The sequence below is a fragment of the Aptenodytes patagonicus genome, chromosome 1, assembly GCF_965638725.1.
Source record: "Aptenodytes patagonicus chromosome 1, bAptPat1.pri.cur, whole genome shotgun sequence".
Taxonomy (NCBI): domain Eukaryota; kingdom Metazoa; phylum Chordata; class Aves; order Sphenisciformes; family Spheniscidae; genus Aptenodytes; species Aptenodytes patagonicus.
The window spans coordinates 129952303-129968536 of NC_134949.1; the positions used below are offsets into that span (position 1 = coordinate 129952303).

At 37.6% G+C, this 16234-nt stretch overlaps 1 protein-coding gene across 2 annotated transcripts in view; it reads right to left on the reverse strand.

Annotated features, from left to right (window-relative positions):
• USP9X (ubiquitin specific peptidase 9 X-linked) overlaps positions 1 to 16234 on the reverse strand; it is a 105950-nt gene that overhangs the window by 62913 nt on the left and 26803 nt on the right. For both annotated transcript variants that reach the window (XM_076355320.1, XM_076355309.1), the window contains exons 3-10: positions 14503 to 14648; positions 14120 to 14199; positions 7901 to 8013; positions 6909 to 7127; positions 5584 to 5699; positions 5057 to 5308; positions 4844 to 4982; positions 3068 to 3220 (exon numbers count right to left, since the gene is read on the reverse strand). In XM_076355320.1, coding sequence (XP_076211435.1) covers positions 3068 to 3220; positions 4844 to 4982; positions 5057 to 5308; positions 5584 to 5699; positions 6909 to 7127; positions 7901 to 8013; positions 14120 to 14199; positions 14503 to 14648 — 1218 coding nt within the window. The remainder of the gene's footprint in view (positions 1 to 3067; positions 3221 to 4843; positions 4983 to 5056; positions 5309 to 5583; positions 5700 to 6908; positions 7128 to 7900; positions 8014 to 14119; positions 14200 to 14502; positions 14649 to 16234) is intronic.

The window sequence follows — 16234 nt, forward strand, 5'->3', positions numbered from 1 at the left end:
AACTCTGATGTAATTAATCTTGTACAGTATTAAAAATGCATGCATGAACAGTTTTGAAATTCATTTTCTTCTAAAAGATTGCATCAGTAGTTCGCTTAAAAACAAAAAAGTCTAATAGCTTTGTTACGTGCTGTGCCATAAATTCTTTATAGCGTGCCATAAATTTTTCTTTAAAAAAGTAAATTTAAGGAGTAACATGCATTTTCATGTTATGGGTCAGATTATGAGAGGGGGAATTACTAAACCACTTATTCCACTTGATTTTGCAAAACATCGTATAATTTTTTTTATCCAGACCATTTCCTGGATAGAAAGAAAAATGAGCATACAGGGCAGAAAACATCTACAATGTAACAAATAAAAGGAGAAGTATGCACAGCTGCTGGGGGGGCAGGGCAAGACGACTAAGAATAAGGCACATAACAATCTTGTCTCGGAAGGTTTTTAACAGACATGGGGAAGCCCTTAAGAACAGAAAAGGCTGGGGAAGCAGTACAAGACAGTAGGAGGAGGTAAGGAACCTGGTGTGTGAACTGTCAGCTTGCTGTGCTGAAACAGGGAAGCGCATGTCAAGTTCTAGTTAAATGCTCCAGAATGTTAGTAATGAGACTCCAACACCACTCTCCACAATTTTATCTCTTGTCCAGCTGCATCCCTCCCTGCAACTCAACAGGCTGCAACTTAATGCTTGCCTTCAGAGACTTCCAACACTATTCCTTGAACCAAATATACTTCTATTTTGTGAGCACTTGCTTTGTAAGACACAAAAACACTTCAATAAAACTTAAAACTTATGTCGCCTTCTAAAGGAAAAAGCAGCATGATTTTATTACTTTTCATAAACTACTTTTTATTCTAGTTGTGTACCGATATTCCCAGGGCACTTCTATACCATCAACTGTAAATCTGTGCATGCTCGCCCTCTAAACCCAGGCAGCAACATAACAGCTCTAGCCTGAAAGCAGAACCACACCACTGCTGCACTGAGCCAGAGCTAAAATAGCCTGCCTGTTATATAAAGCTACACAGTAAATCAAAGCTTCGCTACTGAATTTCATGCTCCAGCTGCTCTTAGCAGCAGTCATTTAGTAAGAACTTCTAAAAACTACTAAACACAGGGAGTAGTGAAGTTGGTAAAAATCATTCTGTCTTAGCAGATTTGGGTATTCTCACCTTTTAGTCTATTTTAATTCCATGGCCAAAGCCACAGTGAAACCATCTACCTGAATAATACTTACTGAATTCAACTTCAACACAAAAAAAAAATTACAGGGCAAAACTGTAGCAACTGCACTGTAGGAACTACCTAATTGAAAGCCAGGTATTTGAGAGTATAGGAGATTTATTCCTAGGTTGTTTTTTTTTTTTTGCAACTGTTGGGGTGGACTATCCCTGTCTTTTAAGGGTTGCACCATTTGTTCACACTTTTCTGAAAGGGTAAAAAGTTTGGCTTAAAGTAGCTTATCCACATGTCCCATTTCCAGGCACTATGAGTAATATAATTGCTTGGAAGACTTTCTTCCAAATATCAGATTTTTTTTTTTCTTTCTTATAAAAGGTGAGGCTCTAATATAGCTAATACAAGCCTACTAATAACAGAAAACTAACTTCTCAAATTCTCCCCCACCCCCCACCCCCAACTTCTTACACAGACAGTCTGGAAAGGTCGACAGACCACAAGCTGAAAACTAACAGTACAATGACAGACCTTAATTCAAGTAATCTGTGTATTACTCTGTTGCATGATGTAATTTTCTGAACAGGACTTAGGGGTAACGAGAAAAATGAAGGTTTTCTTGAGTTTCAGCCTGTGCAGTTACTATCATGCTGGAATTGAAGTCTAGAGATTATGAAGTTAGTTGAAACACCAGAGATCTCAAGTCGACCCTCCACTACATCATGTGTAGTCCCAAGTGCTTTAAACATAACCTGGAACTAGCATGCCTGAAAATAGGGACACCTGGATAAGTCCACTTAAGCCAAACTGTTACAGTTTCAGAAGAACGTGAACACACATAAACTAGGGATATACTACTACCCAATTCCTGTATTAGCCCTTGTCATGGTATAACCCCAGCAGGCAACTAAGCCCCACACATCCGCTCGCTCACTCCCCACCCCACAGTGGGATGGGGGAGAAAATCAGAAGGGTAAAAGGGAAAAAACTTGTGGGTTGAGATAGAGAGTTTAACAGGTAAATCTTTTGCTTTACCTACATAGCCCCATATAAACTACTATGAAGAAATTTAATTCTATTCCTGCCAAAACCAGTACAGCCCTCTATCTTGGAAACTGGATTTAGCCTTCCCACACTTGAAAGACTGGCCTAAGGGCTTACTTGTACAATTAAGTTAGAGTTTCACTACCAATTACTTATGAACAAGGATTTATGTACTCATGCTTGTTTCTATCCTAAAATGACCTTTTATTTTCTGTCTACTCAATAATTAATAATGATTTTGTCTCTTCAGCTGCCCTTTTTTGTGTGCTAAACTCATGCAGCCCACAGCTAGGAAGCCCAGCTTCACCGATCATTTCAGTAAACAAGCCAATATTGCAAAATTTATAATTTTTGAAAAATAATCATTACAACACAAAGGAAAGAATTTGCTGTTAAACAACTTCTAGAACAGTCATTATAAGCCTGATTAACAGCACTCTGCCCAGGAAAAATTTATACAACTGTGGTGAACTCGGAGATTAGCAATACATATTCTTAATGCATTTTAAAATATTAAGTCATAATGTATCATGTTCTTTCATAATCTAGACTTTGCTCAACGCTGAGGGTTCCTTAATACTTAAAAAGGATAATCTTTGCACCACGTTCTGAACTGTTCCTTTAGACTTTACATACACGTGTAATTGACCCTTTCTACTGAAGACATCTGAGAAGACAATTTTGAGGTCCAGGACTTCAAAAAAGAACACCATTTGATTTCAAAATTTTCTTTAGTTTTGTCTTAACACCAAGCATAAGAAGCACAAGTCATCATCATCTGCTCAATACATGACACAGAACAAGATCCCTCTTGCGCAGTAGCAGACAAACAGTTGAATTCTTTACCTGTGCAGCCCAAATGTTGTCAAGATCCTGCAAAGTGAGGGCTTTCTCTTTGATGACAAAACGAAGAATTTTCTCTAACTTCTCTACATACTGAGGTTGATGAAGACTATCTCTCAACACAATTGATAAAATATTATTCTGCTGGATCCATTCCTGAATATAAAAAGAAAGTAGTGCCACCTCAAATTATTGGAGTGCTGTCACTGATATTTAAGCTAAAAAGAAAAATTTCAACCTGTATAGATTAATGACTTTGTATACAATATTCTACTTGGGAGAAGTGAGAAAGTTGCAGCACAGGAAGGTATTTATCTCTTAACTTTCATTTCCTCTTTTTTTTTTTAAAAAAAAAAACAACAGCATTTTAAATAATCCAATATACTAGTCACTGTGATATCTTAAGGGGAAATATTTTTTCAGGCGTATTACAATGATGAACTCAAAGCATAAAAATGTTCAAACAACTTCAAAAACATAAAAAGCCAACAGGAAGAACAGTTAAATCTTCTATTCAAGGAACAAAGTTTTTCTCTTCCAATTCACAATCATTAAATATCAAAACCAAACTGTTTGAGACACTTCTAGCTTTACTGGTGTGCCTACAGTATATCACATAAAAAGAGCATAAGCAAGGACTTAAATATAAAAAGGTTAGATTACTTAAGTACTGCCACATATAGGGTTTTTTTTAAATGCTTCTAATTGAATTAGAGGCAAATATTCAAGCCTTATTTAAGTAGATGCAATGTTTTTCAGCGATGTCATTGACAGAGTCGGATTAGGGTCATGTATTTTTTGTTCTGACTGAAACAAAGCAGTGTGTGCTTTGAGCACTGAAAAACAAAACAAATGTACACAGCATCATACCTTCCAACAGTGTCCTTGATTACAGACTTACAATATTCAAGCTAGTCTCGTGAAATACTTAAATCTAGAAGTTTCCATTTAAAAACAGAGGTCTTGTCTGAGATGCCAAACTATAGGGAGTATGTAAGAGAGATGTATTTCCTCCTATTGCTTTAAAAAGTCAAACTGCAGTCATTCTTCTTTTGTCAGCAGTCCTTTTGCAGATTATAAACCTCACAACAGGTAGCCAGTCACAAAGATGGGGCAGAACAGTGTAAAAAAATCACTTAACAGAATTAAATTTCACAAAGATGAAGAGAAAGTTGTCCTTACTTTAACTTTATAAAAGCTCATTTTAATAGTTCCCTACATATGCGGTCAAGCATGAAACAGTAGCCCAAGTATGTAAATATTAAATAAATAAAATAAAATGTGGTATCTAGAACTTTCTGTACCAAAGAATCCAGCTTCTGAAATGTGAAAAACAGAGTAGTCACTTAGAACTCTAATGAGAAAAAACTACTCGAAGCACAAAACCCAGACTAGATCCTTACTTAAATGAACATTCAATTTTTAGGTACAGTGGCACTAAAGTTTCAAATGAATCACACCTGTTTTATCTAGGTTTGTCTTTTTTTTTTTTAAACACCATATAAAAACCATACTATTCAAGGATCCCTTTTTAAAGCATGTTTTTAGCAGCACTGAAAATAATTCTCAACAGCAGTTTTGAAACAGATACAGCAATTTTTCACAGAAAGACTACAATTAAAATGACTTATCACCATGACATGACACCTACTGTTTATAACACTAGATATGAAAGTTAGCAGTGCATGCAGGATCCATAATATATAGCTACTTCTACAAGTAAAGTAATAAGGAGGAAGAAAATCTATTCAATGAATTTCAGTGAAGAGGAGAACTTACTGCCATTCTTTCAGCTGTAAGCCATTCTTCCTCTTCAGGATTACCATGCCGATGAGTATAATATGACACACTGGATATTACTTTGTTAACTTCATTTAGTGCATTCATTTTACCATTGAAAGAAGAAATTTGTAACAACCTGTAAGAGAAATTAAATGTAAGAAGTGCGGAAAAAAGTGTCAGAAGTAGCATATCATATTAGGAGTAGCTTACCTAAGTATCATTTTTAACCTAAATATTTCTAAGTTTTTTACAGTTTCTTCTTGTCCTGGAACTCTTGAAGCTAAATTCTTTAGAGATTTGATTATCATTGACAGAGCATCATTTTTGGCTTCATTCTTTGCTTCTTTTTTCAGTTCATCATCTGTTAAATTTTCTAAAAATTGTGGAACCATTTCTATAATTGGAAGGAAATATTTCTTCACTGTATGTAATGTTAGAAATTCGTAACATTGTCCGAATGGCCTAAAAAGAAAGAAAAAAGGGATCAAAGTGCCATAATCGGTAGTTGTGTAATATTAAGATAGTAAGGAGCAATTCATTCAAGAAATTCAAATCTATTCACAAGCACATGAAATGTTGAAGGTAAACACAACTAGTTAAGAGATTGAGTGAGGGGAAGTGCTTCAAGGAAAGACTGAGCTTTGCGCTAACGTAATATTTTACTAGTATTATTTAGCAAATACTAATATTTACTTAGTCCAACTTTTTGAAATATGTATTATTTTAAAAAAACTTACTTGATGAGAGCTGCAATTATCTGAACATTCAATGCTGATCCACTCATGAAGCGATCATGCAAGATCTGAAATCCATTTAATGTGCCAAACTTGTTGATAAGATCTACTAGCCAACCCTGCGATATAATAAACAGTTATTTTCTGACATTTACAAATTACCATCTAGAAATACTTTCAAGTACCTGTTAGAATAAAAATTGCTTTGAAAAAGTCCTAACACAACAAACTGTTAGAAGGTAATAGAATTGACAGTGAACTTGCCTATACAGTTTAAATATTCAGTTTTAAGGAAATACTTAGAAATAGGCAACACAATCTTTCCCGTTATCATGTCAAAAACCAGACACTGTATATTAGTTAGTCAAAGAATTTTACCACGTATGTAGGAATAAAAATTACTATACTTCAGGTTCATCTTTGGCTGCTAAGTTACTACAAAACGCATGACGATTCTGGTATTCTTTTTCTGGTCCTGGATGTGATAATGCTGTATATAAAAGCAGTAAGAATGCAAAATAACATTCTTCTAAACACAGTTAGCAATGCAAGGAAGTCCAAGGACACAGTTATTTATCTTTGGTTCTTACATATCAATAGCTAGCAGTTCTACTAAAAAGGAAAAAAAAAGGGGAAGAAAGCAACAAAAATATAATTCAGTTCGTTCCTGTAGTTGTACCAACGTCATTTGGATGACAATTCTGAAAAACTGAGACCCAAGAACCAGAACAGATTACTAATCTGCACTGCCAGTTAAAAAAAAAACAACACCAAACCAAAAAAAACCCAAAAAACCCCAAACAAAAAACCACCACCCAAAAAAACCCCAGCAACCCCCCCCCAAACCAAGCCAAAACAAAAACAAACCCCAAAGCCACACTGACACTAGCATCCCATGTCCAATTAAAACCATTTCTCTCATCACTGGGAGCTATAAGAAAAGGGAGAGAAAATTCCTACTTTATCACGTAATCTCCTCCTCAAAATACATCACCTACAAAACCATGTTGAGTGAGAAGGTAAACCCATCAACTGGCAAATACAAGCAAGCCAATTAACATAGTAGGAATGGCATTCCAATAGAGTTGTGCCAGATTACCACAGAAACACAAGACACAGTTTGATTGTGGACCAAAGACTGAAAGTTAGAAGGAGAAATTTAACTGATCGTGATTTAATGCACAAGTGAAAAGCAGCAGAACATCTTGGTGATATAGAGAATGAAGCGGGAAGGGGGATTCCCCTCTAAAAACACTTCTCTATGGCTACTGTGTAATTAGGTAACACTACATAAAATTAAAAATACAGGTCTGAAAATGCTCTCATACCTTTGGTGATCGTGGGTCAGGAGGACGGGCATAAAGTTCATCTTCAGCGAGCTGGACTCCTGCAGGAACTGTTTCTGAGGGACGAGTACCATTGTATAGATGGAATTTGCAGTGAGGATTTAAGGCCATGGCAAGAAGTTCAAGAAGGGGAAACCAATCTTGGGACAGCTTGGCCACACAAAGTTCCACTAGTCGATGAGTGTTGTTAATAATACATCTCTATTAAGAAAAAAACAACAGCCAAGAATATGGCAGGTGACTGTACGATGAATATGAACTATAAACTCTGAACCATTTGTACCTAGTATGCAGAGTTGCGTAACAGTTTTACAACATTGTATTTTTATTTGCACTTCCTCCAATAAAGGCTTTAAACAAACTTTAAACTACCTGTTTTCAGCTAAAAATAAAATTTAGGAAAAAGACAAAATTTCGGTTGAGACATTCATGAATCACCACTGAACTATTAACTTTTCCTTCTTTCACCCATTTCTCTCACAGATTTTAATATGCTTATGAAGATCTTCAGTTTCTAATTTGGCATGTGACTAGCCATCCAACAGGTAGTTTTTATATTCAAACAGCTGCTACAAACATTCAGAAGTTAGCAGGTTGCTAAAAGCTTTTACTAAAAAAAGTAAGTTTTCATGTCCTAGCATGCACATAAAAATAAGCAGGTCTCGACATCTGGCCAAAGACAGCCTGCCTAACAAGAGCTGCACTACTGAACATACAAAGTTCAGTTCCTCCCCATATCATCTTTCATGTTTTACTTCCTTCCAAAAACACCAGAGGCAGTAAGATGAAACAATGATAGAAGGATGACTTCCCCACCCCCCAAGAGCCATGTATACAAAAGTTCTCCCAGTTGTCTGTTGAGATGAGTTTCAAAAATGAGATTCAGTCTCTGCAGTCTCTTCAGTCACAAAAAGGCAGTCTCCTTCCTCATTTAAATCACTATGCTTTTCAGAAACACAACTTTAAAAACTCACATGAATCTCAAACTTCCAGCCGCTCACTGCCTCATCTGTAAGGATTTTTGTGAAAGAAATTGTTAACCCATCTCGAAAAAATCGCTGGCATGCTTCACTTTTGACATCAAGGCCTATTTTAAAATAGAAAAGAAAAAAACAAACTATTAGATATGCAATTTCATTAGTTGTTACACGAACTTTTAAATATTGAAAGTAGCGATTTGGACTTCAAAGGTTTGGCGTTCAAAGTTTCAGAATTCTTTTAAGAAGAGAAGCCTTGGATGAAGACAAACTTACGTAAGCTTGAATGCACAAAAACCTGACAGATTAATGTTCTAGTAAAGCCACCTCAAAAATTGCACTCCTTTAGATAATTTTTAAATTATTTTAAACACATGTGATAGGGTTTCGTTTTTCCCCCATGCTTGTTAACACTCAAAGATATAGTAGCAAAAATAACAATAAGTACATTCTTTATCTTCCATTTTTCTAGTATACACACATTTATGTTCTTCTCTTGTTTAGTTGCTACCAGTAAAACTCAAGTGAGTGAAGAGGAGAAAGGGTGAGACCTGCTCAGCTTCCCAGACACAATTAACCTGCAAAAATAAACATGAATCCTTCTGTCTCTCACCCTCACTTGAGTACAGTTTCTTGTAATTCTGCTATCAGGACCCAACACACCTAGACCCCAACACTGCTGTAAATCTTTGCAGCCACCATGTCAAGTTTAAAGTTAAAGAACAGTGCTCCATAGTTTTTCTTTTAGCTATTTGAAAACTCTGGAGTTATTTACAACCCAGTATTTCAAGAAATCTGTATTTCCCCTTCAAAAATACAGTTAGAAAATCTAAATAGGGCTAAAAGTCAACAGAAAAATATATTGAACATGTATCAGTATGCACTGGAAACGATGAAAGCCACTGGGCATATTATAAAAAGAAAACTGTGACCTGCCTGAACAGTTTCTTTACAGAACAAGTTTAATTTTCAATCAGGGAATCTTAGCATTCAACAAGCCTACAGTGCCCAGATTCACAAAAATTATTGCCGCCACCCCCACCCCACCCCCCGCAACCTCCTTAACGAGACATCCTGACAGTAACTTCCACTGGTTGGGAAGGATTGATTTGGGTTATCAAATTAAAGTTCCTCATAGTCACAAACAACTGTACAACAAAGGTTCCTTTCAAAAGTGGTCACAGAACATCTGCCCTGCTTGTTAGTACACACTACAAAGGCTTTCCAAACTCCTGTAACAGGCTTGCTAGCCTATACACTTACGCTGCATGCAGCTCTCAAGCAACTCGAGTAAAGCAGGAATCTTTGGAGAGCCCATCACCTCCTTGAAAACTACTCCAGTGTCCCCTCTTTTTATCACTACCAGAGGTACATGATATACACTATGCGGCCAAGTATAAAAACTCCACGTTATCTTCCTACGTAGCTTGCAGTCTGGATAGCTGACATCCCTTACTACACTTACTACATAGTGTTACCAGTAACAAAAGGCCACAAGCCACAGCAATGACAACATGACAAAAAAAGACAGATAGACACTGCCTAAAACTTAGGCATTTGCAGTAAACAAAGGACTTGGTTAAATTAACTCCTCAAGGAGGTAAAGATGACAACTTCACCCTATACATAACAGAGGACAGGGAAGGTATCCAATGTGGTCTACTTGACCTAGGGGAAATGTTCCTTTCTGAACCCAAATGTAACAGTGAATTTAATTCTTGAATACAAATTTAAAGCAGGCACTCAAGTGATTTTAATGCTCCTCAGAGTACCAGTATACTGCACTGAAATATCTCAAACTTTCAAGTACTTCTTGGACCATCTCCCCCCACAAAGGTTGGCCAGCTTCAGTCAGCAAGATATTTCAAACCAAGTTCAGGAATACCAAAACAGTATGTTTCAAAATACGTTGTCCTTTCTGTACTTCACTGCACTTGGAAAGAGGGGGAAGATGTAGAACCTTAGAAGATACTTGTATGACTCCTGGACATACAATCGCCTTCTCCCTTCTCCCACAATGCTGCATACTGCTGAAACGACAGATTACACTTAAGGAAGGAATGAAGGCTAGGTGTCTACAAGGACTAGAGTAGAATCAAAAGCAGGGTACAGAAGTCCTAGAAGACAGCAGGTTGGGAGAGGAAGCAAGAGTAATCCAAAGATAGTGAGAAGGGAAACAGCAATTACACTAGACACCTGGCATCTACTGCTTGAATCAGATTCAGTATCGCTAACTTTTAGGTAAGACCACAAGCAGCCGTTTTTCTCCCTGTTGTCCAAATTCTGAGGGCAGAGAAGGATAAGAAAGAATAAAACAGGTAAGTGTGTGCATGCAGCCCTGAGCTAAGTATTTAGAGAAAAGTTGGAGAAATGGATTTATGCGGTGAGAAGAAAATGAATATGAAAGGAAAAGTTGATGTACAATATACAGTATATGGGAGCTGCAATTAGGGGACTGGAGGAAGAATGGAGGGCCATTTCATTTCTGTACCTGCGCTTAAAAGCGGTCAATTTGCCAGATAAACCACGCAGAGTATATTAACCCTGCCACAAGAGCAGAAACAGTCTGGGTCCACAAAACTTGTCAGCCCAGATGCAACTGTAGATAAACTCATGCATCTGAGGGGTATTCAACGGTATAGGGCTGGAACACTGAGGCCCCAGGCAAAATCACCCAGCTCCTCTTCTCCAGGACTTTGGATTACACAACTTTGTAGCTGCAACCCCAGAGCTGAGCTGGTTCCACACACTGGTGTGGCGCTGTGCCAGTGAAGCCTCCCCAGATCTGGAGCCTCAGGAAGTGCAGCACAGAAACCTTTCAGCAGCTTGGTAAGGGTTGGCTCAGACCCTGCAGAACTGACAGTGACCTGGAGCTAGTAAGCTCTAGGTAAACCCACACGTGCCCATGGGCACAGTGGCTACACAGGACACTCAGATTCTGGCAGACTTTCAGTAACTCTTAATCATCAGGAATATGAGAGTTCTTCTACACCAAGACACTGCATTGGCCCTGCTGTAGTTCATTTCACTGAATTGATTCTAGCCCAAATACTGGCTAAGAAACTTTGGAACATGACAACACAAATCTGATGTCCTTGCTTTAGATAGATGGCTAAAAATAACCGTTTCAAGAAAATGCAGAAGATACAGCTTCAGTAAGGAACTCAAGAGTGGTCCTACAGAAATGCAGATGGATCATCCAGAGAGAGATGATCTTTAGAAAGGATGCTGGAAACAACTCCCATTATTGGGCTGCCTAGATTTTGGATGCATGTGTGCTCATGCACGCACACTTTTTTTTCCCCCCTCTTTTGAGGCTCTAGGGCCTGCCTCTCTACTCTTTCCCACTCCGTGCAGTGAAATCTCATTTCAGTTTAAATAAGCTACAAATTCTAGAAGTTGCCTTGCACCTTGCTTGTGCGTGTCACATTGGAAAGTTTTGGCAGCATGTTAAAAATTGAATGTAAACATTAGGAGCAATAAAACCCACAACAAAGGCGGAGCACTGCAGAGTTGTTGAGGGGATTTTGAAAGAAAGAGTGGAGAATATTCTAGCCTATAAAAAAACCCAACACTAAAACAAACTTTTTTTTTTTTTTTTTACTTTTAAATTTATAGCATCCAACTCACTGACATTTATTTCTGGAGCAAATCTCATTACTCAAAACACTTTGTACGTATTCCAGAATTATTGTGAAGATAAACATCAGTCTTGCTATTAAATGCTATTTTTCAAATAGGTTTTCTTCTATTAGCAAGTAACTCCAGACTATCATTTGGTACTCTTGTGGCTTGCTTAATGAAGAATAATACATTGATGCCTACACATAAAAAGATAATCTTCCATAAATAAATGCATCTGCCAGGAATAATGCAAGTCACAGTCTAGACAGGATTCATACTACGCTGTCAAATTTGCTCCTTGCACTTGAAGGTGGCAATGACATTTAATTCTTATGAGTACTTTCAATTCAGTTCAATTATGTCCCTTTCAATTTCAGTTCCTGAAAAGATTTAAAGAGGATGCAAATATCACTTATTTTATAGATATGGTCACAAAGACAGCAGTTACCCCAGAATCACTCCAGAATGCCAATGCCCACTGGCAATATTAGGAATAAAAGTTACTTAAGAACCCTAACCACTAGAAAATGTTGCTTGATAAAAAAATTTAGTAGGCTTTTTTCGGTTTTGTTGCTTCACAATCTAAATGAGTTACAGACTGCAATATAAAATTTATGTAATTCAACAGCTGGTTCTTTTTCAATTTCTCCTTTCAGTTCTTCCCTTTTGAAACAGAACTCCTCAGATTAAGAAAAATGCCCACAGACGGGTAGCAAGGTGTCCAATTTTAGATCTTACTGAGATAATGGAACACATTTTCGATCTATCAAAAAATGTACACAACAGAATAATTTATATTACTTCTCTCTATATATACAGCTCCGAAAGTGTCTGCCAAGTTTTGAGCTACCCAGCATCAGTTACACCAAGTGAGCACCATATCATATTCCTTAAGCACTGGAAGTTATTTAAAAGAACCATCTTAGCCATCATGTAACTTCAAGTAGCGAGGAAAAAAAAAAAACTAGGATGTAACTGTAAAGATCACACAGTTAAACAACTACTTCTAGCGGCTTTCCTTGTTTTCTCCTTAGCCAATAATCCTTGCGTACGTACACACATAGGAATTCATCTAAAGGGCAAGGGGAAGGATAATTAAATAGCAATGCAGAAGCCCTTTTCAGAATTGGACATCAACAACAATAAAAATCAAAGTGCATAAAGCACATGACTAGATTTACACTGTTTTTCACAACTTCAAGAGGAAAAAGAGAAGCCTTTTTGTTTGGGAACTTTCAACTAAGTCTGACGCTTTGGAGAAGTACGTTGATATTAGGAATAGCCAAAAACCTCATTCTGCTCTTATTACTTCATTGCATTGACAGTTTTTTGCTTTTGTTTTTTTTAAAGATGACTTAACAGCTGGCAGTACATACCTCTCCTCTATCACAAATCACAAAGAATTTCTTTTTACTGCACTGTTCCAACAGCCCAGACACATAGATGGCTGCATTTTCTTTCCGTAAGTTGGCATTTTCTTTCCGTAAGTTGGCATTTCTTTTGCTCCTGAACAGATGCAATCACTTGAAAATTCTACACTCACCTTAGGATTCCTGCCAGACCTAGCTACATGCAAAGAAGCCAATTCCAAGCACAACTATGGCTGATAAATCAGTGTCGGCAACAACACGCCATTATCCTTGGATCACAAGTATGTACCCTAACTTTTGTTTCTCCAGAGAGTGCTCCAAAGCAAGAAAGATTTACAGAAAACAATCAAGGTAACTCAGAATATGACAACCACAATCAGCTTTTTATTCTTAAAACTGCCTAAGAATAGCCTTTATTAACATGGAAATGAAGTCGTCCCGGTCCAGCTATGCAAAAGTAAGGAACAGGCACTTTGTATGTCACTATATTTAAAACACAACTAGTTGGTAAGCGTAGATCTCCTAGAAAAATATTTTGATCTGACTTCTGGTACTACTCAAATACTGGGGCAACAAATACTGACCGGAACAGGAGACCGAAGCAACTTTCTGGGACAAAAGAACTTTCCAGAATGTATGACAAACTTGTCAATCTGAGTAGTACAATTTAGCAAACACATACACAGTCCTGATACGGAACCCTCCTACTTCCAAGCGAATCAGACACAGCAAGCAATACAGTAGAATTATTAGTCTAAGTCATGCTGTTTAAAATTCCAACTTTTCTCTAGTATTCTCAAAAGTATGTATGTGCCAGATTTGAACAAAAAGTTATGGCAAGACATTTGGAAAGCTAGATTAGTAACTTATTTTAAAAAAAAAACTAGAATTCTTTGAGTTTTAGTATCTGTTATAAAGACCAAACCCACCAGGTCTGATATCAAAGTGAATACAGAAAACAGGTAAGACAGGAATGACAAGATTTTTATTGCTGTGAGCTTATTCAGCTTCCCTACTCATGCTAAGGCACCTAATTTCTAACTACATTGATGGCTTTCTAAAATTTCTGATCTACAAAGGTTCCGCATACCACTCTGACACAATCTTCAGGACCAGGGCTGTAAAAGAAGTAATTAAGAATTTTTAAGCCTCCACCAGGGATTCAAAAGAACAAGAAAAGACTTTACACACTGGCCCAATAATCATTGTCTTTTCAGCTTACCTTTTTTACTTAGGTCGATAGCAGCTTCTAGAAGAACTTCTAATTCCCCTTTCGGCAATACAGGAACAACCCATCGAGGCCTATATTCAAAAACAAAACAAACCCCCCTGTATTTCAATTGTGCTTCTTAAAAATCAAGAATCCTTGCCCCTTCATAATGCTTTTAATATAGGGTAAGAATATACATTTTTTAAAGGCCCTGATGAGCACTCTATTTAAAAAAAAGACAACCCTCTGATTTGAGCCTCTTTCTCTTTACAACTCTAACCCAATAAAAAAAGTATTTCAAGAAATCCAGTGAAACAAAGATGCAAGAATCCTGGTTCCACTATCAAGATATTTGCACAAATACTCTACACCCTCTGAAAAAAGTGTGCAAATACCTGTTGATCATGTCATCCAACTTTGCCAGGTCTGTGTGTGGAAACGCAGGCTCCTCATCTTCAAGCTGGGGTGGAGCATCTCCTTGGCCCTGCTCATCAGGCGGGGTAGCTGGGGAGTTCTCATTGGAAGAATCAGGTGAAGAAGTCTAAAATTGGTATGGAAAATACTTTAAATACTGCCTGCACTTAGGTACCACTTATTTTGGCATTTTTCCTTCACACTGTGTTTCAAAGAATCATCTGAAGTAAGTACCTGTCATCATAAAATATAATAAAATCATTTGGTTTCAGATTTATTAACAAAAACTAGAGCATAAAGTGTGCTACATGCTTTCTATCTTGACAGTTTAAAAAATTAAGCTACTTTCCCAGTGAGGAAAGTGGGTGTTTTTGTAACAGACTACTACTTTCAGCAGACCACATACCTAGAAGGCGAAAATAAAGACCACAGGGATGCTCCAATTTTTACAAATCTTCTGCAGAAAAGATGACTATTTTAGGTAGAAAGACAAACTTCAGCAACAGCACAGAAGAAAACGATCATGAAAAACATTTTCTAAAAAAGTTTGCTAAAAATGAGTAATGCTACTACAGCTGGCTACTAACCAACCTCCAAGAACATTAGTTAAGCCCACTTTGATGGGCTATGCAAAATACAATGCATTTTGTAGATGCATGCTTATTCATATATAGAAATAGTATGAATTGACAATAATAAAGATTCAAATCAGAACAGCACGATTTAGGAGGACAAGCGAGGACCAAAACCTCAAGAACATTTTTCACATGCTGTATTGCGTCTGGTTGGCATGGAGTTAATTTTCTTCACAGCACCCTGTATGGTGCTGGGTTTTGGATCTGTGACCAAAACGGTATTGATAACACACCAGTGGTTTGGCTATTGCTGAATAGTACTTGCACAGATTCAGGGCCTTGTGTTTCTCACTTTGCTCCCCAGCAGTAGGTAGGCTAGGGGTGGGCAAGAGGCTGGGAGGGGACACAGTCAGGACAGCTGACCTGAACTGACCGAAGAGTTACTCCATACCATATAGTGTCACGCTCGGCAATAAAACAGGGGGGGAGGTTTTTTTTGAAGGTAGCTGTTGCTTGGGGACTGCTGGACATCCATCAGCTGGTGGTGAATGATTGCGTTTGTATCACTTGTTTCCCCCCCTACCCCCTCACTTATTAAACTGCCTTTATCTCAACCCATACAATTTCTCACTTTTCCCTTCTGATTCTCTCCCCCATCCCACTGAGGCGGAGGGAGTGAGCGACAGGGTGAGGGCTTACCTGGCAGCCAGGGTCAGCCCACCACACATGTTCCAAAGAACAATTCATTCTCAGGAAGTAACAACCATTAAACCTTAAGGTATTAAACAAATATCATATTCATACTGAATTAAATGACAAAGCGTGGCTTTTCTTTTAAACGGGTTTGGGTGCGCTGTTTAAAAGCATCTTTTCTGGTATTTTTTCCCCAACAAAAAAGAATCATCACATTATGACGTAGTATTTGAAAGTTTTTGCTTGTCCTCTGAAAGCAGGATAACCCATTCAACAGAAACATGCTAAGTTCTTCAGGAAGTCTAGTACGATGAATGGAGACCTAGATGAAGCTGGTCTTAAAGAGCTTATACCTGCTTGTGAGCTGTTTTATCCAAAAGGTGCTTTTGCAGAACTGAGCATAAACTGAAGTCACAGAGAATAGTTTTACCGATCTGTGGCAGGT